Raw genomic sequence first — 25815 nt, 5'->3', positions numbered from 1 at the left:
AAAAAACAAAGTCCCCCACACAAACATAGAGGAAAACAAATGATTAGATTAGTATCCTTACCAAACAGAAACAGACAAAAGATCAATATTGGCTTTATATGAGAAAGAAAGAGAGACATTTTGACGTTTTTGTGTATTTAACATATAATTTGGGACAAAAACGGCATAAGTCTTGATTTGTAGATGTATTTTTTTTTATTTGTATTGAGGAAAAGTTTCTTTTACGGTTTCTTTTACTGGGAAGCCGTTGTAGTGCGCGCCTAAATAGCATCCAATCAGCGTTCAAGAAATTGATCTCTCAGCCAATTAAAAACACAGTGGAAGCAAGATGATTGAATAGTGACACCGGGAAAATCAGAGAAGTTGTATAACGACGAAAATCGTTTTGTTTGAGGATTATTATCAGAAATATTTGCAAACAAAAATAATTACACTTAGGAATATGGAATATGACAGGAGTTAGGTTTTGTTTCATATATTCTATTTACACTAATTTGAATTGAATTGAATTTTCGTCCGGAACTCACCTTGACTGTCCATGTTGTTTGCCTTGTGGTGTTCGCTCGTTTAGGAGAACAATTCCGTATTTTAGCTATCATAAATAAACTTTTCTTTTTTTGATTTTTGCTCTGTAACATCATAATGAAAATAGTAGTGCAGAGCCTCGACAATTCCCTGATAAATGCTGCTGGTTTTGTAGCCTTTTCCTTAAACTATAAAGTTTTCAACCACCGCAACAGGGGAAGAAGTCGAGCCGATATTCCGAGCTTGTAAGAACAAAGCAGTTCCTACAAAGCAGTAGACAGATGTATCCTCCAAATTCTTATTTGCATACGGCCATCCATTTGACTGGATAATTAGTAGCATTTTCTCTATTAAACACTTTTTTCGTCAATTCTTCCCTGTCAGCTTGTGTTCCGTTGATCGTTTGATGTCGAAAGTCAGAATAGGCATAGTCCCCCCCGGCTTTCCAAGCGCCCCCCCCCCCCCACCCCCCTCCCCCAGTCCCTGTCGGAGCCAGTCTGTCATTGGTTTCGAGTGATCAATCAATTAGCTGGCCTGGTTGCATGAGCTGGTCACGTGAGTGGTACAGCCGGCTGACAGCATGTGACATGACGTCATTGACCACAAATTTTGAGTCGCCTAAGTTTATGACCAATTACTATACCTATGGAGCTCCGCGACCGGCCTGCGGCCGCGCTGGCTCCGCTAAAAGTTATTTTCCTATGCAATTCGGTGAGATAGAATACCTAGTCATTCTCAGAGTCTATGTTATGTATTTTTTAAATACAAGAAGGCCTTTATATTTCTTTGATTTATAACATTTTTAGATGAATGAACGCAAATGTTCAGAAATCATTTAAGAAACCCTTGTCACTGGAATAAGATTTACTTCATTATAAAGACTTGAAATCTTTTATTTGTAATATCGGTGTGAATATAATGGTATTAAGTTCTGGATGTATCTTTTTCATTAAAAGGGAATTGGAAAAGAATTGTGTTTTGTAAACACAGATTTATGATTGATTGTTGTGTTATACTTAATTTGCGAATCAGCCGTGAAAACTTTTACTGGAGAAGTTGATCCCAGAGCCTAAAATCACGCACTTTCTACATTTCAATGTCCCAGGAACGGTTGATTGGCCCCAGCGTACTCTATGGAAGGTCATTTTTACAGCGTTCGTGAAAAAGGGAGGTATTTTCGGTCAAAAAGATTTCCAAAACATCCTTTGCCGGATCACATTGGTCACGATGTGATCGCGCGTAAGACTCGTGTTGCTAGGAAACGTGAGCGCTAACCAATCAGAGACGTATCTAAAAATAACTGCTCGTTCTAAAAATAATTTTCACGGACGTCATCATTGGAAAATACCCTAATACGGGGAATTCGTTCTCTTACATCATGGACGCTATAATTTGATTGGATAGTTTTGACAACTTCAAGCGCGCTCTACCGTCACAAGTCAAGTAGGAGGTCAAGGGAAGGTTTTCAAATTAGCGGGGTCTGTACAGTCTGTCTGCAAGCGTTTCCTTCCCTCCTCTCCCCCTCCCCCTCGTCTCGTTTTTCGCTCGCTCCCATTTCTCGCGAGGCCAAAATGGCGGTCTTTTGCTTTCGTGGCGTTTCTTTGCGCTGGAAACCCACAGAAACGCTTGCTACGAAGGCTAGCTTTAACGGCGGCGGCGGCCAGCCAGCTGGAGTGCACTACCTTTCTTCTCTTTATCTTAATGAATGGTGGGAGAAAGCGTAGCTCGCAAACTGCTCGCCCAATAAGCTTAGAATTTAATCCAGACTACATTGAGGACACAACAATCAAGTACGATTATTATTGAGATTTTAAGATTTATTTCATAGTAGATTGGACGGCTTTAACTCCATATGTCAACTAAAAACTAAGTCATAACGTAGCGTAATCACATTCTGTGAGCTTTGGATACCTGTGTTGTCAGTGGCCATTCGACGGCTGAATAGCGTTATCACTAGAGCATGTAAACACAAACTTATACAGCGCCTTTCTAAAAACAGGCATCCGCATGGAATAAATCACGAAGTTCGCAAAGGAATTCCACTCTTGAATAAACGTCAACATCATCTGAACATCGACAGGTAAATCCAAACCGAATATTATTGAAAATACTGTCACAAACAAAGGAATCCAGCATAAAAATGCCGCCGCAGTGACAATCAAGACAGTCTTGGCTAATTCCCGCTCCTTCTGATACCTCCGCTGTGCCTGGGAGGTTTGGTGTTCTGCGTGTTGGTGCTTGACTTTCAGGAAAATCGCACCATATGATCCCAAAATCGTGAGAAGCGCGAACACCACGCCCACAGTAGCCAAAACCAACGCGATGTAAATATCCCAATACACAATCGCCCCAAATGTGAATGCGCATACCCAAAGGGTTGTCATAACGACGCCGTACCACCGTATGTCAGTGGTGCGGTGAAGAAATGGCCAAAGAGTCGCGCACATACGCTCGAGTGAAATACAAACCAGAGAGAATAAACTTGCCGATGAGATTATCCCGTACAACACACAAAAAGTAGTATCCCCGATAAGGATCTGATATTTCCTACCGCTAATTTCCAAGTAGGCGTTTTTGTTTTCCAGGTCAAGTTTGATAGGTACCATCAAAGCGCCAACCAGGAAATCGACCAGGGCGAGGTTGATGAGTAAGTAGTAGCTGCGCTTACGCAAATGGGCGTTGACCAGGAACACTATTGTTGTGAGGGCGTTTGAAGAAGCGATCACTACGGCTTGTATGCTGAGTAGTGGGATCCAGAACTGGCCTAGGGCATCATGGGAAGGCAGTGCTGAGCTTGTAGTGGGACTGTATTGCTCACTTATGGCGATCATTTCTGTGCGGAATTAAACCAAAATTAAAAGTCTTTCTTCATTTTTATCTTATCTTATCCTCTTTTCCGAAACAGACTATTTTCTCAAGTGTACATAATTTCAAATCCTCTCCTTTAAAGATATACCTACCATCACCATAAGCACATAGAGTGGCGATTGGCTCGACGCAAAAAACACTTTCGATAATCTCTAGTTTGCTTTCATTGCGAAATTAAAAATACAATCACAATATCAATTAATTTTGCTGCTTCCTTTGATGTAGCATTTTAGTATCGAGATAACTTACCTTACTTGATGGATATTTCAATTAAAATCGAGCTTTGTTTGCATAAATATTTAAAAAAACTAAATTTTAATTTGATATGTCAATCAAAATTGATTGAGCATATTGATTGTCCGTTTGCCAGACAATTTTACAGCGGACCCGACTTTTACGACTACGATTCCCGTTTGAGATAGGGAACATTTTTTCTGTTTCTCGTTCTTAAAGTGCTTAAAACCTTTAGCTTTCCAATATTTAGTTTAAGCTTTTAAACGAAGTATTGTTCACTGAAATCGAAATAAAAAGAGCATACAAAAGGTTGAAATTATAGTTGCAGTAGTAAACAAATAGAATAAAAACGAGAAAAAGCATATCGATTAGTCTTCTTCAAATCTCACAAACTCTTATCACTGAAAACACACAAGCTGGTAGTGTTACCTTTTCCCCGCTAAAATTCCATAGATCAATTAGCTGAACTCTTCAAAAGCACAAGTAGCCCAAGCTCTGTCAATGAGCAATTTGAACCGGCTAATTGACCGTTAATAGAGAGAAAATATGGAGTTGTTACTTTGTTAGGGGGGGGAGCATTTTTGCGAAACCCGATTTTAAAAATTTCACGAAAATAAAATGACGCGAAAATAAGGTGTCGCGACTAATTTGGATGCGCGAAAATTAAGTTAGTACACAAAAAGCCTTTGGGTGAAATATTACCAGTTTGACATTCGATATACCTTATGGAAACACCTTGTCTATTTAGTCCTCTAATGTACATATAATACGGTAAGGGTTTGAGTGGGACAATTCTGAACTGTATTTATTTTTGTGGAACTAAATTTAGCACACTCATGCTTTTGTTACAGTTTTGATAATTAAAACACATTTTAATTCCACTTGGTTTGCTTTATTTTATTGTCCAAAACTCGCATTATCGCGAAAATAAAGCGACCTGGTTTTTAAGAAAATAGCGAAATCGCGAAAATAAAGTGTCGCGAAATATGGCCATCTCGAAATCGCGAAATTTTGACGTCGCGAAAATAAAGTGTAATAAGGTATTTAATAAAACCACAGAGACTTGATATACATACTGAGTGTAACTGAATATAAACTTCACTAAAATATAGATCAGCTAGCATGGCAATTTTGTCCTATTTAATTAAGTATGAATATTCACTTTTGCTACTTGAAGAGTAACACAGAGATAAACAACCCGTGTTGCTAGAAAACGATTACGTCGTCGAAGCCGTTAACAAGGACATTTGACATCTATGTGGGCGTATTCGTTTTGTTCAGTTGATTAGAACGGGCAGCTTTGTCTGTCAACCATGAGAGGGATTCTCAAAATTTAGACAAGATTGGTACCTGAACAATATTTAACCGCAATTCTGAACTAGATATACAATACTACGTAGGAAACCTGTGAACTATATAGATTTCCAGGTATCAGATATCTTCGGGTACCCTGCTAGCAGAGCTTTCTTTCTTTTTTTTCTTTCTTTTATCCGTGTCGCGGTTTTAATCTGGTATTCGTACCGAGGCATCAGGGCTTAACTGTGGCTGTGTGGGGTGATAAAATGTGTGGTGATGGACGTTAGTGCGTGGGTTAAAGTGTGTACGTGTGGCTATTTTATATGGTGTATTGCATTGTGTAGTTCTAGAAAATATACCTTCCCCACCCCCCCCCCCCCCCCATTTAGGGGATTGGAAATTCCGGGGGGGGGGGGTCAAACGCCCAGGAATTTCCAGGGGTGGGGGGTAATCGACGGTCCAATTTATCCTTTGTTAGTGTATATGACAATATTCGACGTCTTCTCGGACAAGGACGTTTAACCGTAGGTCCCATCTCTTCAATACTACACTACACTAATCTGAACCAGAGGGACGTAAAAGAACCGCTGAGGACGCAAGTAGAAAACCTGGCAGCGATCACCCTCAAAACATGCCTTACTAACACAAACTTATGATTGTAAATTGCATTGCGCAGTCTGTTATTGAGGATGAGGTATCCTAGCATTTAAGCCGCTTAGAGCTATACCATTGAGCACTATACAAATGTACACATTTTATGATTATTTTATTTCTTATCAAATAACTAGACCCTGCGCACAGGGTTGACTGGGATACCTGAGATCTGCAATTTGTTTGGGTCCTGTGTTGAGACATGTAAGATGCTAATTCCCACCACCTATTCTGTTTGAACTCAATTTTAGTAACACATATGCTCTACTTTCTTGAAATCTACATGTTGAAAAAATCATGACATTCAATGAGAGAGATATTTCATAGTAAGAAAACAAAATTTGTCTTATGGGTAGCCGGTCAAGTGTCGCGATGTAAGGTAGTCACTTCTTTGGGATTCATTCATAGCGATTTGTGGGAGACGATTTTCATCAATAAGCTCCAAAATACTTTCACTTCAAAATAGATTAAGTAAAAAAGGTAAATACCTCAAGTCCATTCATGAGTGTCCAGAGAATTAATTATGTCTTGAAGTAAACTGTATTTGTCTACAGCAGGCAATAGATAGATCTAATCTATAATTCTTATCTCTAATCTTTGCGCTGCGCACTGACATGTTGTACAATAGGTTGCGCAATTTATTAAAGTGAAGTGAAGTGAGCCTCGCCACGTGTCTGTCGGGTCTTGACCGGGTCGCAAATGGAAACACGAGTAAATAAAGCAAAATCAATCCAACTTGAGATGATTTTGCACAATTACTTGGTAGAGATTGAGACTATGGTAATATATGCAGTAATGGAATCGCGAATCTGGCCTTCAACTGTACAAATAACATGGATCTGAGAGCTGGAATCTCGAAATCAAAGATGGCGGCCATGACACAGTTTTATTATGCAGAAGGATCGACTATGGCGTAAAGGTTCTTGGGTTATTGCGCAACTTTGGCCATATCGCGAGCAGAGAAAAAAAAAGGGGCATTTTATGACTGGGCTACCACAGATATCCCAGTAAAAAACTGACTGAAATTATCCTTCGAGGGGCTTTCCAGAGGGGTGGGGGTCATACCTCCGACCCCCTCAATGGGGGGGGGGGGGGGGGGGGGGTTATGGATATTTTTTGGAACTAGGGGGCTGTATAGGTTAGAGTTGTGGCTATAAATGGGGGGTGGAAAAAGGCTTGCAGTGAAATGTTAGGGGGAACTTTGAAATTAACCTTCGAAGGAAGGTGATAATTACCTTGTGATAACATATTATTCAATGTTGTGAAGTGTTATGTAAGCTTGTGGAAAATTAAGTGGAACTACAAGGCCGGTGATGGGAATAATATCAGAAAGCGTGCAGATAGGGTATAAAAGAAAGAAATGGATGGCGAATAGGAGATAGATAGTGGTTATATAAGTATAGGACAGTTGCCTCCTTGAATACGTAGTGTTATATTGTGTCTTGTAGAGAGAGAGCGTGTGTAAAAAGCGAATCACAAGAAAAAAAATCCAAATCCGTCGAAGTAAAAAGCAAATCCGTCGAAATATAAACCGAATCCGTTGAAATAAAAAGCAAATCAGTTGAAATAAAAGATTTCCAAAACAAAAATATAAACCAAATCGGTATACCAAATCGGTTGAAATTAAAAACCAAATCCATTGAAATAAAATCCAAATCGGATTAAATAAAAACGGCGGGTGGTCCACCTGGGCTTCTGTAGCAAAGCGAATTCATGACCCACCTCCGTACGGCATTTTTCCTCGTAGACATTTAGCGAAAGCTCCACACGACAGTTTCCACATTTACACTGGATAAATGATCAGATGATAGGTAATCAATAAAGTTTTTTAATACTCTTCCGTTTGTATCGCTAGAACTAGACATGCTTGTGCGCGTCTTGTGCTTTGCTTTTTATACCTATATAGCAAATATAAATATATACAAGATACACACAAAAAGCTCTTACCGGTCTCCCTTTTAGTTAGGCTGTAAAAATCCTCGAAAGCTTGTTTGTTGTATCCCACCAGCCATTTCTTGTCTAGTTAATCTAGCGGCTCGCCTGTGCAAGGCGCTATTAAAGGAAATCTCATCCTCTCCTTAGAGATATTCCAGTCTTTCAATTCTTTATCGAAGTTCCCTAAAAGATCGATGCCAGGGATGTAAGATGAATTCAGAATCCTCAGATTCTACATCGCTGAAATTTTGATTTTTACTGTTGAAAAACGTGTTATTTCCGTCTGTGTTCGTTCGCTCGTATGGTCTTACGCGTTAAAATGTGAGAACAGTGTTCCCGCCAAGACAAAGGAACGTGACCTTGACACGTGGAAAATCCGCTACCTATACCGTAAAATTCCGATAAGCCCCCCAACCCGTGTATAAGCCCCCCATCTTTGAAAAACCCAACTTCATTGGTCATACAGACGCAAAAATCCCTCCAATAATAACCTCCCCCCACCATATCAAGAAAATTTAGCCAAAAATTGTCGTTTTTCCCAGACGCGGTCACTTCCATATAAGGAAACTAATATATTCCTTATTTGGAAAACCTGCAAGATTCTTGTCATTTTTAGGGCTGTCGTACCGCAGGTGCTTCGCAAACTTTGTGAAATGTATTTCGAAGGGAAAAACAGTGACTGTGACCATCTTTAGTCAATGGAGAAAGCTTCTGAAAAGAAACTAAAATTCCTTGGTACCAGACCCCTAAAACGACAACGGTTTCTTCATATGCCTATCCCCCCCCCCCCCCCCCCCCAAAAAAAAAAAAAAAAAAAAAAAAGAACCTAAGCCCCGGGGCTTATTATCGGAATTTTACGGTAACTTAAAACGGAATCTGTTTTGGGATTTAGATTAATCATAAATTTTACTCAACGCATATTTTTAGTCAGACCTAAAGGTTTTAAGGGCTTTAACATGTACTAGGATTTTGAATTGAGAAGCGCTATGAACAATTTATGATAATAAATAAATAAAAAAAAATTCCGTTTCTTGTCGCGATTTCTTCCTCAAAAGCATGCGGGCGGCCGGTTTAAATTTTTTTTTGAAAGGCGTTAAAGGAAACTTAGTGCACCGCGCGCCTCGAGCTTTGTTTACATACGGGGAATCTACTTCGGCTGGTACTTAATGTAACCAAAATATTATGTGTTCTGATAAGGACACGTTATCTTCGGATTCCATAAAGTATTATGGTTTCTTGTATCGCTGTTGCTAAAGCTTTGCCAGTGGTGCATGTTGATAAGTTCCTCGCAGCTTCAGTTTGCTTATCCACTCTACTATGTGCTAGCATGAATTTTTCGGTTGCGCTCCGTCTAGCAAGTGGTAGGGGGAGGGCTCTCCATAAAAGTAGACGATAGGGTGATCGCCCTATCTTTTAGGGCATTCAATTCAACCAACTGCTATAAAATTCTTACGCTTTTGCTATCTATTAGGGGGTCTCGCCGGTCTCATAGTGATTTTAGAGCTAAGGATTAGAAATTGCTTCGACCACACCCAATATGCTATCTTTGGGTTAAAAAATGTTGTTGAAAAGTGCTTTTCTGTTCCGCCAGTCAGAACATTCTGATTCAAAATGCATGCCTTGTTTCGCCTAGTGCAGTGGCCTGGCTTTCTGTCACAAACATTGTCTGATTTTTGTCCAGTGAATAGCATCGCTATTTTAGTCGGAGATTTGTGTTGTACTGCCGAATTGCAAAAGTCAAACCTTTTTTGCAATGTTTTAGCTCGCGAATTTGTGAATTTCTGCTTTATGCGAAGGCAAATAAAATATAAAACTACGGCAATTAATGCCGCTACTTATCGGCCGTGCAGGACTCGGTCGTTCCTGAGTAACAGCCAGTAAGAGATAACCGAATGGTTTTGTACAAAATGTAGCACCCAACATTGATTTCTATATTCCCCCTTTATTATATAGCTGAAATAAGTACGCGCGCTACATGGCCGTGAAAAACACTTGAGGGCTTCAACGTCATTCCCCGTCAAACCACGACGGTTCAGAACGCAATTTCACGTGCGGCTTTGGAATTCCCAGTTCCATTCTCTTCTACCGTCGCCGTCCTCCTAGCTGTCTTCGTATTTCAACGTCCCTATATATAAAACCGTATCTTTCCCTATAACATACATAGAACCGCGTCTTTCCTAGAAAGAAGCACGTTTATTCTATAACATAAAGAATTGCGTCTGTCCGTTCGCCGCTGACTGCTCAGCCAGGGCGATTTTGAACTGCAGTTGTTTCAGCCACCTCGCCAGCACTGCGCGTGTGTCCTTGTTTACACGCCTGCGTGTTTGAGCTTTACGCAAGCGATTATGAGATCCTTCGGACAACTGCAAGAGAATGATCTCTATTAAGGAGGGGATTGCACGACTTAAACAGCCTTTGTCAACCGCCATTTTGTCATCCTAGCAAAATAGTGAGAAAACGCATCCTTTTCCATCGGCTGATTTGGGGAAGCCAATGCGATATTTTCGACTAAATTTGTTAAATAAAGTATTAAACTTCGTTTTTATAGTTTTTTCGAGATTTAACACATTATTTGACTTCTAATATTAAATAAAAACAATAACAAAGGTGTGCCTGACAAGGGTAATACGTGATTTTAGATTCCTGGAATAACCAAAATAACAATCCAGGTTTATCAAATCACCTTTGATCGGTAAAATAGACTCAATATTTTGGTATATTCATGTCATATAAAGCGGATGGAATCGGATCGAAAAATGCACTTTTAGGTCTTTGTAAAGGCTTTGTACGTTTGTAAAAATTCGTATAAAGTAATACAAGCCTTGTCTTTGACTTACCCCTTTTAGCGAGAAGCAGAACGTCAAAATCGAGTGCCACATTGGATACAACTAAAAACATAAATCTTAACGTTAATACTAGCGTCAATACAAGTAAACTTGCACTCGGAGAATCAATCTCGTTCCCAGAGCCCCCGTACCTTTGTGCCACAAATAATGCCACGTATAATTTTAGTCATTTGGAGTCTACTTGCAAAATATTTTAATCAATTCTGTCAATTTTTAGATTAGACAGATAGCTCTACAAAGTCGATAAGAACTGAGGGCTGATTACTGGGCAAACATCCGTATGTTTGACCCAGATATTCTGGTGTTTTTGGACTAGCCTAGTTTTGCAATGTTTTTTCTTTACGACAAACACGTACTTCGAGCCTCGCACATCAGCATTTTCGTGCACTTAAACGGCTTCTCTCATCAACATTAAAATAATCATTTTTTTTGTTTGTTTTTCGTTATCGCTCGAAAGGCTAATGTACAGTCAGTCGTTATTTCGTTTAAAAACGTGATTTCTAATTATTTTTTTTTTCTTCTTGGACAATCACAAGAAATTACGACCACAGTTTCACCGGTAATTCTAGTCTTTCCTGGATCCCAGCAAAAATAAAGTTTTCTTCCGCCAATTTTTCTGTGTTGCGAAAGTAGAAATTGTTTCCACTTTTTCACATCCTTAATTCTATAGCTGTCTATGACAGACTTTTTGTTAGCCGAAAGAACTTTGAGGAAAATGTTGACGGCTGCCATATTTTAAATCTCCCGTCTGTCTTACATTAGATCCCACGATACACTGCGGGTTACGACACACACATCCGCGATAACAAAAGTGCAACCTTATTTGAAAAAGGTGTAAACGCTACCAATGTACAAAAGTGCAACCTTTTTTGAAATAGGTGTATACGCTACCAATGTACAAAAGTGCAACCTTTTTTGAAATAGGTGTATACGCTACCAATGCACAAAAGTGCAACCTTTTTTGAAATAGGTGTATACGCTACCAATGAAGCACTGTGGGTTAGGATACATTGATTTCCGAGTGCAACGTTTTTTTAAAATAGGTTTATATTACACATTCAAAGAACTATACGCGATAAATTGTCAACCTTGAAATATGTCATCCTTTTATTCTCTCTTTTTCTCTGTCTGTCTGTCTGTCTGTCTGTCTGCCTGCCTGCCTGCCTGTCTGTCCTTCTGTCTGTCTGTCTGTCTGTCTGTCTGTCTGTCTGTCTGTCTGTCTGTCTGTCTGTCTGTCTGTCTGTCTGTGTCGTGTCGTGTTGTGACTGTGGTTCTACCTTAGGCAAGGACGTGCAGTTACATTCTTGAAGAGCTTCCAAAAGATTGAGGAAGTTATGGCCGACCAAGTCACTCATCTGAAAATAGGACACGGCCATCAACTGTTAGGAACAACTTCAGAATAACCTGCCACAAACGTTCTATAAAAGAATTTCAATGAACATTATACAAAAGTAAAATAAAAACAGCTGCTTTTGAGTAATCTTCAACAAAAGCTTTTCATATCAAAATGGCGGACCATCGTCCACAGGATACCCCAACACAGGGCTTCCAAACAACATTAACGATTATGATAAACACCAAAACATTGATCGATGGTCTCTCAAGGATCATCAATGTAACTCACCTCTTTTGCTTTAGTCAGGAGATGCAGGATGCCGGGGGTAACTTTACCCCAGAACTCAAGCACAATTGGCGTGGACGGGTCCATCCCGTACTCCCCCTGAAGCTTAGTGTAGTCGCAATACAGAGTCCACAGCTTTGAAACAAGAACTTGCACAAGTCAGCACCTCCCCCACCGGTGTTTTGTTTTATAGCAACACAAGATAGTACCACAATGTGCCAGTTGTAACCATCTCTACCCACCCCTCCCCCCTTTCAGCCCCGCAATAGTGTCCAGTTAGTGTCCAATAGGGGCCGGTTTTAAGTCCCATAAGTCTTTGGAAACCCTTACTTGGTGTTCTGTTTAACCAGCTTAGCAAACAACGACAACAATTACTTTATTGGCACTATAGTTTCAATTTATAATAAATTATTAAAATAATCAAAAGAAATCTACATATCTATAATTGGGCACCGGCCGCTTAAGAAATAGTAGAGCTTATCGAGCTGACTGTGTCAAACGGATAATAACATAATTGAATAAGGTGATACATCGATGTAATACTAGGACAGACGTACAAAAACGCAAAACAAGAACAGACGCACGCACAAGGACAAAAACAAGCAATAAGCAAGGATAGGACAATTACAGGGATAATTTGTATATAGGAGAGTATCTTGAATTTTTGCAAAATTACATTAGAGCTTTTGTAATGATTTAGAAGAGAGAATTTCGTCTTTTTAAGTACCATTTACACCAGGGAAGCGGAGATGGAAAAGCAGGCGAAGACCTAAGCTTACCGCTTCGTTCTCCGTGTCCGTTTCTTCGCTAGTGGAAAGCCGACTTTTAAGAGTATCGCACACCTACGCTATTGACTTTAAGCTTACCTCGCACAAATGGAAGGCATGGTAGAGAGCCGTCACATTCAGTGACTCCTAAACACACAAAACCATTCGGTTATTCAACACAACATTCCGTGATTTAACATTCGGTGCTTCAACTCATCTTTTTGTAATTCAGCACAACATAACAATAATACTTAATATTATCTCGAAATCCTAACTCCACAGTGATTGTTTTTAATGCACACCTTTTCTTTGGTGTTTTAACGTTAAACAAAGCGATATATTGATTCGCGGTCGCCATCTTGTTTGGTTAATTTGCCTGGGGCTCAGGCTTTTCGCGCGCCCAAATAAAGCAAGTTTAAGTAAACGCGCCCAAATAAAGCAAGTTTAAGTAAACGCGCCCAAATAAAGCAAGTTTAAGTAAACGCGCCCAAATAAAGCAAGTTTAAGTAAACGCGCCCAAATAAAGCAAGTTTGAGTAAACGCGCCCAAATAAAGCAAGTTTAAGTAAACGCGCCCAAAGCAAGTTTAAGTAAACGCTGGCAGAAGGAAACTTGAGGGCCCAGGGGGTGGACTCTCCAGAAAGCTAGACGGGGTTGATCGTGCTATCTTTAACAAATTAAAATTTCTATAAACTGCTATCCCTTTGGGTTGATGAAGGATTTTTCCGAGTTTGCTATCTTTTAGTTTATAAAATTCGACTAAATGCTTTTCCTTAGGGGTTGTGAGGATAAAAATGGAGAACCAAAACAGAGTCGCAAAATATGCCAGCATTTTCGACTTTTATTCAGTCCTTCTTCAAAGGGTGCTTAACGGTTTTTTCCAATTTTGCTATCTCTTATAGCTAAAAATTCCTTCGACCACACCCAATTTGGTATCTCTTAGTGGTAAGAATTTCTGTCCTATACCTTAGGGTTAAAACTGATTTTGCCGACCATCACCCCCGTCCTATTTTTACCGGAGTCTCCCCCACCCCCCACCCCCCGGGCTTGAGGGTGTATAAGTTTTCAATATTCTGCGAAGCCCCCACCCCCCTCCACCATTTCCTACAGCAAAATCGCCCTCTGGCTTCCGTCAAAACGCTTGAAGCGTTTTCATTGGCCAGCGCTAAAATGGTGTCCAATCACGCCACCCCTCCGTAAAGCGCTGACCAATCAAACTGAACTTACTGTAATTCCATTAGTTTGAATGACGGTAGCCAGAAACCGGTTTAGCAGGTTAAAATTGTTGAAGAGTTCGCAGAATATTAAAAATGAAAATAAAAGGATTCCACTGTTCTTGCGTAAAACTGCTGACCTTGAGCGGCTCAGCAAAGCTGAATAAGATGATGAGCACGTAGTCTGCGATGTGGATGTTCTCGTCGAGGGAGATGGGCTGGCAGTTGGCGTGAGTGATCTTAGAGTGTACCATGTGGGACAGAGAACCGTGCAGCAGCCACGTCAGCAGGCGCATGTTACTTACACACTCAAGCAGCTCTTTGGGCCTGGGAACGAGAGGAAGAATCAGATGATGAAATGTGAGGGTGAAAGCGAGGTTTTGATAGGTCGGTGCTTGCTTTCCAGGCGCGAACCCTGGCTGAAGGAGGGGGGGGGAGGGGCAGTCATAGGTACACGCGCACCCCCTGTTTACGAGCCTGCTTTCAATCGCCCTGAAAATATTTTCATTTATTTCTCAATCGAATAACCGCACTTCAGGTGTTTATCTTTAAGCCTTACCACAAAGCAAGTAAAAAGAAATAAAATTTTAAAAAAATGTGTGACAACTGTTAACAAACTGCAAGCTGCAGTACAAAGAAGAGATTTTGGCAAGGTGTTTTCGTCGGACAAAAGAAGGGTGAATGTATCATATGAAGTCACGAACTTTGATAACATTTTAAATGAAACTCATCATTACAAAATATGTTTTGCTGGAGGTTGGAGGTTACAAGTTTCGAGATTTGACTCAGTACCTGAACTGTCAGTCATCTCAGTACCTGAGCTGTCAATCATCACAGTACCTAAACTGTCAATCATCTTGGAACTCCCTATCTAATCTCGACTAGCTCGCGGATCAACCTGTTCATGTAATCATGGTTAGTAGAGGGGACTGGTTAGGAAACCCGGTGAAATTCAAAGAGACATGTTATTGTACTATTTCCGACTTATCTGACCATTTGCATCGATTCCGCACTTCGATATTTAGAAAAATCTTCAGTATTGATGCAGACTCGTAAAAACGATACTATACCTGGCGTGAAAGCTCACCAAGTGTGTTTGATAGAGCTCAACTCACTATCATTATAGATTTTACGCCCCGCTCGGCACAAACAAATATAAAATTATACATGGCTGTGTAAAACTATCTTCCTAGGGCTGTAGAGCTGGGGATATAATGGCGATAAAAAGATATAAAGAAAGTGAATAAAAATAGCAAAGTTACAAATGAATCCCAATAAACAATTTCTGACCGAATACGCTCATTGATAAATCTCTTCCATATGTTTTCTTGTACTGTACGCTTGGTTTGTGCACGTTCGTGTTCACGTGACAGGGTTGTTCAGCATCAGAGAGCGCTCACGACTTGCAAACGGCGCCAGAACTGGGCAAGTGTTGTTTTTGAAATTGAAATAAAAATTGAACCATTATCTACCATACATAATCTTACAGTTTATTCACTAAAGCCGATTTGTCAGGCCAATTTTGTGTCGATTTTCTGATACAATTGAACATATTCTTGGTGTAGTTCCCTTCCAGAACGAAGGAGAGGTCGACAATTCACAACTCTGTAAATTCACGACAATCAACCGGAAAATCAGTGCGTGAAAATCCGCTTTTAAACTTCTGAGTACAAAATTTCCGCAAATTGACCAGCTCCAAAGTTATTGTAGACTAAGTGATCAGGAGCTTTGAACTCAAAGCGAACAAAACCCTTATCAATGCTAATAAGCGGGTCCCTCCCGTAACACGAGGGAGGGCCAACTATTAGCGCGCTCAGCTGATACTCAATCTCAGCTTTCAGCATTACAGGCGTGTCAAACTTGACGTCGTATCCATGGTAACTGTCAGTTTGAATGAGCTCAGAATTGTAGCACACATTTTTAGTGTGCTTATGCTCAGGGCTCATCGTGAAAAAGAGTTCGAGGTTGACTCTGTAGCACGCATGCTCGTCGCCATATAACCGCACGCCATGTAGTCTTACGGACGCGCTGACAGTGAACGCCACCGTCTCAGCACGTTTGCCCGAGTACAGGAACCAGCGTTCGGTAGACTGGAATCGAGCGCATCGCTTGATGGGTCCAGAACGAGGCTGAGACGAAAAGTTACAGGCTTTCTGTGGTGTGACGTAGCCTAACATGATCTGAGTGACGTCATCGGGACTGAGGAAACCAGAAGGGACCACTTGATTTATGAATTCGCTTTGTTTCATAAGGGGGAAGCGTATCAGCGCCATTAGCCGTTGCACGTGTTTGTCAGTGTGCAGGAAATTCTCACGTGCACCTTGCGAGCAACCGATATTACCCTGCTCGTAATGTTGCCCCCGATAAAGTTTAATTTGTGGACAATCTCGAGGATGCTGCTGTTGTTGCGAATATTGTTCGTTTTGGTTCTGTCGCATCAGCTGTTGTTGTTGTTCCTTCAGCTGTTGTTGTTGATGAAGTTGCTGTTTATGTGGGCACATCTGTGATTGTGGCTGACATCGCTGTCGTTGTTCTACAGGTAGTTCTTCTTCAAGTGGGCCTTCTCTTGCCATCACTGAGTCAGTTCCCATTATTCCACTTTTAACATTTTCTTCCGAAAAATGTTCATTTTCAAACTTGAGTTCAAAATCCACCTTCTCTATGGATTGAGTACCTCGGACCAGTCGGCTCTTTCCACAAAACCTCTTTCCTCTCCATTCGACTTGTTCCTTAACTTCGTCATCAAAAAATTTCCCTTCACAACTATTAAAACCACGGCGCTTACGAAATAAACCAGCAGAAGACGTGACCAATTCACCCGTCACGCTGCACTCTTGCTCTACATTATGCGCCAACCAACGTTGTACCGCTCTAAACAAATCCACTTCCGTCACGCGAAGAGAATCACGTTGTAGTAACGCAACCAATACGTCCTCTGTGACAGTCAAGAACGACTGACTTCCCAGCAAAGTCACCGCATGAAAGTCCACGAGCTCAAAGCACCTATCTAAAATGTCTTTCTCCGCTAATTTCAGCGCGTACGGCAGGACATCAAACACAATCTGTGGTGTTACATTGTCACGAATGTACGTCACGCAATGCTTAGCTAGCGAAGGTACTAGATACTTCTTGGACAGATATAGCGCCTGAATAGCTGACTCCATGGTAAACTTCACTCGATTACAGTACAAATACCGTAGGAATTCAATCAGCCCAACTGAGTCACAATCCGGCAGCTCAACTTTGCTTATAGAAGTTGACATTTGCCCATAGAACATGGCAAAGAAGACCGGACTGCTTACACCAAGAATATACTTATGCGCAGGGATTGATACTACGTCTTGCTTTGCCGGGTCTTCCACTACGAATGCAACATCAGACATAAGTGGGCTATTGAATGTGTGCGCCACTCTGGAGTTGAGCGATGTCTTTGTCAATTGCCAGTCGATAGCATCAAGAGAGGACATTTTTGCCGGAGACACTCTTCTCTGTGGAAGGGTTGATATTGTTGCTTTCGAAACCCCAATACAGGTGAATGCTTATGTATAATTGATTCGCGTTTAGTAGCATTATTAAGCGCCAAAGCACTATTTGGGGATTCATTTTCGAAGTTCTACTTTCTCTAGTTACGTGCTCCGGTATCGATAACTTAATCTATTTGTACTTTGAAACGTAAATAAAATGACGCCTAAATGCGTACCTTTGGTCAAAATACCAGCGCGAGTTTTGTAAATCAAATACATTCAATGGAAGCACTGCTATCATAACAATTTAAAACAATGGTCTAAAGCGACAGGTACAATAAACAATAATACGGTTTAGTTTGCCTATAAATAGCGCAAAATATTATGGTTCCCCCTTGCTAAAAGATAAAAAAAAAATACTTTGATAAAATTGTATGGCTGGCGAAGCAAACGACGAGACGGTATCAAGTAGGAACTGGATAAAGTTTGCCTCGATTACAAGTTGAGGTCTTTATTATATTCCTTTGTGTTATACAATCCTGACGAAACAAAACAGGACATTTTGGAGAACATCTGCCAATGAGCTATGAGAGGCTGGGCTACTTAATTATTCGCTGAGACAGCAGACAAGAATATGACAGGTTTTTTATTTTTTAACATGAAGTTATTCCAATTGGTCAATATCTCTACAAATATTACGTTTTTTTTACTTGAAGCAAAGCTCAAGGGAGACAGCAGACAAAAATATGACAGGTTTTTAATTTTTTACATCAAGTTATTCCAATTGGTCAATATCTCTACAAAAATTTCGTTTTTATAACTTGAAGCAAAGCTCAAGGGAGACAGCAGGCAAAAATATAAGAGGTTTTTTATTTTTTAACATGAAGTTATTTCAATTGGTCAATATCTCTACAAAAATTACGTTTTTATAACTTGAAGCAAAGCTCAAGGGAGACAGCAGACAAAAATATGACAGGCTTTTAATTTTTTACATCAAGTTATTCCAATTGGTCAATATCTCTACAAAAATTACGTTTTTATAACTTGAAGCAAAGCTCAAGGGAGACAGCAGGCAAAAATATGAGAGGTTTTTTATTTTTTAACATGAAGTTATTCCAATTGGTCAATATCTCTACAAAAATTACGTTTTTATTACTTGAAGCAAAGCTCAAGGGAGACAGCAGACAAAAATATGACAGGTTTTTAATTTTTTACATCAAGTTATTCCAATTGGTCAATATCTCTACAAAAATTTCGTTTTTATAACTTGAAGCAAAGCTCAAGGGAGACAGCAGGCAAAAATATGAGAGGTTTTTTATTTTTTAACATGAAGTTATTCCAATTGGTCAATATCTCTACAAAAATTACGTTTTTATTACTTGAAGCAAAGCTCAAGGGAGACAGCAGACAAAAATATGACAGGCTTTTAATTTTTTACATCAAGTTATTCCAATTGGTCAATATCTCTACAAAAATTACGTTTTTATAACTTGAAGCAAAGCTCAAGGGAGACAGCAGGCAAAAATATGATAGGTTTTTAATTTTTTCAACATGAAGTTATTTCAATTGATCAATATCTCTACAAAAATTACACAAATTCAGAGAAAATCTCGTATAAAGAGACTTCCAGCATTTTTATTCATAGGCCAAGTAAATGTTGCCAATTAAAAAATTCCTCTGTAGACATCATCATTCAAAAGAAATACTTGTATTAATTTAAATAAATAAAAAAATTACGTCTAGAGGCATGCGTGTGAGTAAGAGATAAGAAAATGCTTGGTAAGGAGAAAACAAAAGCCTAGTTGTGATGTAATCTGTGTTATGGCGGAGGGGAGGGGAGGGTAAACTGGTGTAGTGTGTTACGGGGGAGGGGGGGGCTTTACACAGGTTGTGGTGTAGTGTGGTACGGGGGAGGGGAAGGGAGACTGGTGTAGTGTTACGGGGAAGAAGACTATACAGTAGTTGTGATGTAGTGTGTTACAGGGGGAGAAAGGGAACACATTACACTGGTTGTGGTGTAGTGTGGTACGGGGAAGGGAGACTATACAGTAGTTGTGATGTAGTGTGTTGGGGAGAAAAGATATTTCACTGGTTGTGGGGTATATCCTGTGTTACGAGGGAGGGGAGACTGGTGTAGTGTGTCACGGGGGAGGGGAGACTTTACAGTGGTATTGCGATATAGTGTTACGGGGGATGGGAGGGGATACTTAACAATGGTTGTGTGGTATAGTCTGTGTTACGAGGGAGGGGAGACTGGTGTAGTGTGTTAAGGTTGCATTGAGGGGAGACTTTAGAGAGGAGGGCAAGGGGGGGGGGGGTAGCTCACCCTAGTTGTGACGGTGTGGGAGGACTCTTGAGCCAGCTCAGGGCCTTGGTGTACAGCTTGCCGGACTTGGGCTGTTTCGTGAGCTCCAATGCCGCCAGCTGAGCCACGCTCGCCTTGAGGTGGATGGGGACCGTGTCGAAGTTTAGGTTTGGCTCACTCAACCGACGGTTTTCCTGTACGTAATTTTATCTCAGTAACATCAAATTAAATAGGGAACTCAAATTGGTTACGTAAAAAAAACAATTGTTAAATTCAAAGCATATGCGTAAAATGTCTTGAAAACAAGTTTCAGGGTCTAGCGAGGGCTATTACTATTTGCTTTGTTAGAAGCAAGGTTCTAGGCTTCTCATTCACTATTTTCACGCACATTTACAAGTGTCAGGCATATTCACTAGTGTCATGCACAATCACTAGTGTCACGCATATTCAATGGTGTCACGCACTATCACTAGGGTCACGCATATTTACTAGTGTCACGCAATTCACTAGTGTCACGCAGAATCACTAGTGTCACGCATATTCAATAGTGTCACGCACTATCACTAGTGTCACGCATATTTACTAGTGTCACACATATTTAAAAGTGTCACGCACATTCACTAGCGTGACGTTCTGGTTTTGTTCACTAGTGTCACGCATATTTACTAGTGTTACGCATCTTCACTAGTGTCACGCATATTCACTAGTGTCACGCATATTCACTAGTCTCACGCATATTCACTAGTGTCACGCATATTCACTAGTGTCACGCATATTCACTAGTGTCATGCATATTCACTGGTGTCACGCATATTCACTGGCGTGGCGTTCAGGTTTTGTTCACTTGTGTCACGCATATTCACTAGTGTCACGCATATTTACTAGTGTAACGCATATTCACTAGTGTCACGCATATTCACTAGTGTCACGCATATTCACTAGTGTCACGCATATTTACTAGTGTTACGCATATTCACTAGTGTCACGCACATTCAATGGCGTGGCGTTCACCAAAAAAAGCGGATTACAGTTTAATCAGTACTGACTTAGACCAATACTTACGTTACTCGATTTTGAAGTAAAGTTCCAGTCTCGAATAAACTCTATCGCTTCCCCATAATACGGCTGCATACAGTCCATAGCACGAGTGCGAGACTAGAAGTAACGTAATACAACATCAGTACATGGCACGAGTGCGAGACAAGAACTAACGTAACACAACATCAGTACATGGCACGAATGCGTGACTAGAAGTAACGTCACACAACATCAGTACATGGCTCGAGTGCGAGACAAGAACTAACGTAACACAACATCAGTGCATGGCACGAGCGCGTGACTAGAAGTAACGTAATACAACATCAATACATGGCACGAGTGCGTTACCATAAGTAACTTAACATCAGTACATGGCCCAAGTGCCTGACTAGAAGTAACGTAACACAACGTCAGTACATGGCACGAGTGCGTCACTAGAAGTAACGTAATACAATATCATTGCATGGCACGAGTGCGTGACTAGAAGTGACGTAATACAACATCAGTAAATGACACGAGTGCGTGACTAGAAGTAACGTAATACAATATCAGTACATGGCACGAGTGTGTGACTAGAAGTAACGTAATACAACATCAGTACATGGCACGAGTGCGTGACTAGAAGTAACGTAATGCAACATCAGTACATGGCACGAATGCGTGACTAGAAGTAACGTAATGCAACATCAGTACAAGGCACGAATGCGTGACTAGAAGTAACGTAATACAATATCAGTACATGGCACGAGTGCGAGACTAGAAGTAACGTAATGCAACATCAGTACATGGCACGAGTGCGTGACTAGAAGTAACGTAATGCAACATCAGTACATGGCACGAGTGCGTGACTAGAAGTAACGTCACACAACATCAGTACATGGCACGAGTGTGTGGCTAGAAGTAACGTAATACAATATCCGTACATGGCACGAGTGTGTGGCTAGAAGTAACGTAATGCAACATCAGTACATGGCACGAATGCGTGACTAGAAGTAACGTAATACCAAATCAGTACATGGCACGAGTGTGTGACTAGAAGTAACGTAATACAACATCAGTACATGGCACGAATGCGTGACTAGAAGTAACGTAATACAATATCAGTACATGGCACGAGTGCGAGACTAGAAGTAACGTAATGCAACATCAGTACATGGCACGAGTGCGTGACTAGAAGTAACGTAATGCAACATCAGTACATGGCACGAGTGCGTGACTAGAAGTAACGTCACACAACATCAGTACATGGCACGAGTGTGTGGCTAGAAGTAACGTAATGCAACATCAGTACATGGAACGAATGCGTGACTAGAAGTAACGTAATGCAACATCAGTACATGGCACGAATGCGTGACTAGAAGTAACGTAATACAATATCAGTACATGGCACGAGTGTGTGACTAGAAGTAACGTAATGCAACATCAGTACATGGCACGAGTGCGTGACACGTTATGCGTCTTACCCCAAATGGAAATGAGCACTCGGTATGATTGTGTAGCTAATGTCGCTAGAATCGTTTAACGCGTAACACACGCATTACGAGTCTTACCCCAAATGGGAGCGAGTACCCCTATAATGTCACTAATGTCGCTAGAATCGTTTAACGCGTAACACACGCATTACGAGTCTTACCCCAAATGGGAGCGAGTACCCCTATAATGTCACTAATGTCGCTAGAATCGTTTAACGCGTAACACACGCATTACGAGTCTTACCCCAAATGGGAGCGAGTACTCCTATAATGTCACTAATGTCGCTAGAATCGCTTAAAGCGTAACACACGCATTACGAGTCTTACCCCAAATGGGAGCGAGTACCCCTATAATGTCACTAATGTCGCTAGAATCGTTTAACGCGTAACACACGCATTACGAGTCTTACCCCAAATGGTAGCGAGTACTCCTATAATGTCACTAATGTCGCTAGAATCGTTTAACGCGTAACACACGCATTACGAGTCTTACCCCAAATGGGAGCGAGTACCCCTATAATGTCACTAATGTCGCTAGAATCGTTTAACGCGTAACACACGCATTACGAGTCTTACCCCAAATGGGAGCGAGTACTCGGTGTGGTCTCCATCGCCACCAAAGGTGATTCTGCTTCCCGCGTCGATCGCAAGGAACTATGGGAAAATGGAGTCATCATCGTGAGAGTGTGTTACGAGGGTACGGGGAGATAGTACGGCACGGAAGAAAACGAATACTGAAAAGTAATGAAGCTTTGCCTTGTGTGCTATAGGGTAGCAAGAAAAAAAAGAAAAACATTTGCAGCTCAGGCGACATGTGCGCGTGTATTAAAAAGCAAAACTGCTGACCTGTAGTATGGATTGTAGATTCAGGTCGGGAAGGTATGACCGGAATCGAACTGCATGCATTAGCTCCGTGACAACGGCACGCGTCAGGAACAGCTTGTCACGCTCCTGAAACAAAATGTAACGCTATGTACAACATGTCACGCACATGCAACGAGAAAAGGCACTTTTATACTGTGTTTACTAAGTTCACTGCTGTTAGAGCACACAGGGGTTTCATTAGGTCACGGCGGCCGGCGGAAGCGCCAGCTATTTTCCACCGAGCGCCGGCTACTTTAAAAAAAATGTTTTATTTGAACTAAAAAGATAAAATAACTTCCACCCCCTACTTATCAATCTCCACCGCAACTAAAAGTAACCGTAACTGAAAGTTAATGAAAGCCATGTGGCACATGGTAAGATATTCCAATTGTTATGATAAATATAAGAAAAATCTGGGAGTTGTGAGAGAGAGACTCCCTGGATAAATATAAGGCCGTTTTCAAGATAATAATCCTGTGGAATTTGAGCACGAAAGCGATGTTTTAGCAGATTGGAGTTTGAAAGGCAATGTTTATCTTGTAACACTTTGCACAATTTTTTAATAAATTGTTAAAGGCAAGAAAACGGCTTCAAAGAAGTTCTGAACGCTTTCGCGTTTACACAGGGTCCCCATTATATGGAACTACCCATATAGCGTCTTAACAATGACGCCTACTTACTTTGGGAAAGGTCTCGTTACACTTGGAGCACAAGTCAAGCAGATCCTGCAGATGAAAGGATCCCTTATTGATGGAGAACGTCACGACCACCGAAAACGGCTGAAGAAGGACCTGCAAAAAGTACAAATAAAACTAAAAAATCTCGAAAAGAAAACAGGGGTTTGGACACGAAATAAGTAGGGATCTATGTTCGTGATAAGCTTACCTTGAAAGAGGAGTTTGCCGCAGTCAAGATCTCACTCATGATATGAAATGCAGGCGAGAAGTCACTCTGTAAAATAACCAAATTTAATTTCCACTGAAAACACGTGTAGTCATAGTCGTTCTCACATCATTATAGAGGGCTCAGTGAGTCGAGGTTATGACGCACGACACGATCACAACACGATAACGCTCAAGACACAATCACGACACGGTAGCGACACGATCACGACACGGTAGCGAGACTACCACGACACGGTAGCGACACACGACATGGTAGCAACACGATCACGACATGGTAGTCACACGATCACGACATGGTAGCCACACGATCACGATCTCGACACGATCACGACACGATAGCGATAGGGTCACGATCTCGACACGGTAGCGACAGGGTCACGATCTCGACACAATCACGACACGGTAGCGATATGATCACGACACAGTAGCCACACGATTACGACACGGTGACGACGCAATCACATCACGGTTACTTGTCATGCACATGATCACGACACGGTGACGATAAAGACACGATCACCACACAGTTACGACAAGTTAACGTAGACAAAGGGCTTTAATTCTCAGTCGAAGACGACTCGGAGACTTAGGTTTATAGCCCTCCACTCACGTTTTCAGGCAGCACCGAGGGCAGCTTGCGGAAGAAGTTCTCAAAGTGCGCCAGCTGACTTTGCCACGCGCTAGTCGGTTCCTTTGACGCGTGCTTGAAGTAAGTCGCGAGGTTTGCTAGTAACACCATTACACGGTCACCAAGCGTGCGGAAACCTAGGATGTCCTATAACACAAGACAGGTGAGAACATCATTACACGGTCACCAAGCGTGCGGAAACCTACGATGTCCTATAACACAAGACAGGTCAGAACATTATTACACGGTCACCAAGCGTGCGGAAACCTACGATGTCCTATAACACAAGACAGGTTAGAACACCATTACACGGTCACCAAGCGTGCGGAAACCTAGGATGTCCTATAACACAAGACAGGTCAGAACATTATTACACGGTCACCAAGCGTGCGGAAACCTAGGATGTCCTATAACACAAGACAGGTCAGAACACCATTACACGGTCACCAAGCGTGCGGAAACCTAGGGTGTCCTATAACACAAGTTTGCTAGTAACATCATTACACGGTCACCAAGCGTGCGGAAACCTAGGGTGTCCTATAACACAAGACAGGTCAGAACACCATTACACGGTCACCAAGCGTGCGGAAACCTAGGATGTCCTATAACACAAGACAGGTTAGAACATCATTACACGGTCACCAAGCGTGCGGAAACCTACGATGTCCTATAACACAAGACAGGTTAGAACATCATTACACGGTCACCAAGCGTGCAGAAACCTAGGATGTCCTATAACACAAGACAGGTCAGAACATCATTACACGGTCACCAAGCGTGCGGAAACCTAGGATGTCCTATAATACAAGACAGGTGAGAACATCATTACACGGTCACCAAGCGTGCGGAAACCTAGGATGTCCTATAACACAAGACAAGTCAGAACACCATTACACGGTCACCAAGCGTGCGGAAACCTAGGATGTCCTATAACACAAGACAGGTCAGAACATCATTACACGGTCACCAAGCGTGCGGAAACCTCAAAGTTATGCCCTCTAATCCGCCCCCTTTTAAATAATTCTGGATCCGCTTCTGTACTGAGCTCACCTCAAGAAGGTAGGCGATCGGCGACATCTGATCAAAGGCCGAGAAGTCGTTAAGCGCATACGCGACTGCCTTGAGAAGTGTATCATCCGCTGTGCATATATACAAATAATTAATAAAGGCCTATCGTGCTGCT

At 41.3% G+C, this 25815-nt stretch overlaps 2 protein-coding genes across 6 annotated transcripts in view; both read right to left on the bottom strand.

The window, feature by feature from the left end:
• Nucleotides 1–2269: 2269 nt before the first annotated feature.
• Nucleotides 2270–3430, bottom strand: LOC5503386 (relaxin receptor 1). The gene has a single exon (XM_032371743.2). It carries the CDS (start codon nt 3354–3356, stop codon nt 2445–2447), a length of 912 nt encoding a protein of 303 aa, XP_032227634.1. The 5' UTR covers nt 3357–3430; the 3' UTR covers nt 2270–2444.
• Nucleotides 3431–9431: 6001 nt separating this feature from the next.
• LOC5503389 (protein unc-79 homolog) overlaps nt 9432–25815 on the bottom strand; it is a 95271-nt gene continuing 78887 nt past the window's right edge. For 4 of the 5 annotated variants that reach the window (XM_048730489.1, XM_048730488.1, XM_048730490.1 and 1 more), the window contains 14 exons: nt 25683–25771; nt 24615–24779; nt 23985–24050; nt 23780–23890; nt 23082–23186; nt 22812–22889; nt 20788–20880; nt 19747–19919; nt 14097–14283; nt 12843–12890; nt 11980–12111; nt 11633–11710; nt 10347–10397; nt 9432–9872 (listed from right to left, as the gene is read on the bottom strand). In XM_048730489.1, coding sequence (XP_048586446.1) covers nt 9708–9872; nt 10347–10397; nt 11633–11710; nt 11980–12111; nt 12843–12890; nt 14097–14283; nt 19747–19919; nt 20788–20880; nt 22812–22889; nt 23082–23186; nt 23780–23890; nt 23985–24050; nt 24615–24779; nt 25683–25771 — 1541 coding nt within the window. In that variant the 3' untranslated portion in view covers nt 9432–9707. Of the gene's footprint in view, nt 9873–10346; nt 10398–11632; nt 11711–11979; nt 12112–12842; nt 12891–14096; nt 14284–19746; nt 19920–20787; nt 20881–21848; nt 21888–22811; nt 22890–23081; nt 23187–23779; nt 23891–23984; nt 24051–24614; nt 24780–25682; nt 25772–25815 lie in introns of those variants that run through there. The other variant, XM_048730492.1, reaches the window with a different exon arrangement.

This window comes from Nematostella vectensis, chromosome 7, assembly GCF_932526225.1.
Source record: "Nematostella vectensis chromosome 7, jaNemVect1.1, whole genome shotgun sequence".
Taxonomy (NCBI): domain Eukaryota; kingdom Metazoa; phylum Cnidaria; class Anthozoa; order Actiniaria; family Edwardsiidae; genus Nematostella; species Nematostella vectensis.
The sequence above is the reverse complement of the archived record's forward strand: the minus strand, read 5'-3'. Positions and strand labels throughout refer to the sequence as shown.

Excerpts from the sequence above, each read along its gene's own strand:
- LOC5503386 (XM_032371743.2), bottom strand. The coding sequence starts at position 3,356 with ATGATCGCCATAAGTGAGCAATACAGTCCCACTACAAGCTCAGCACTG.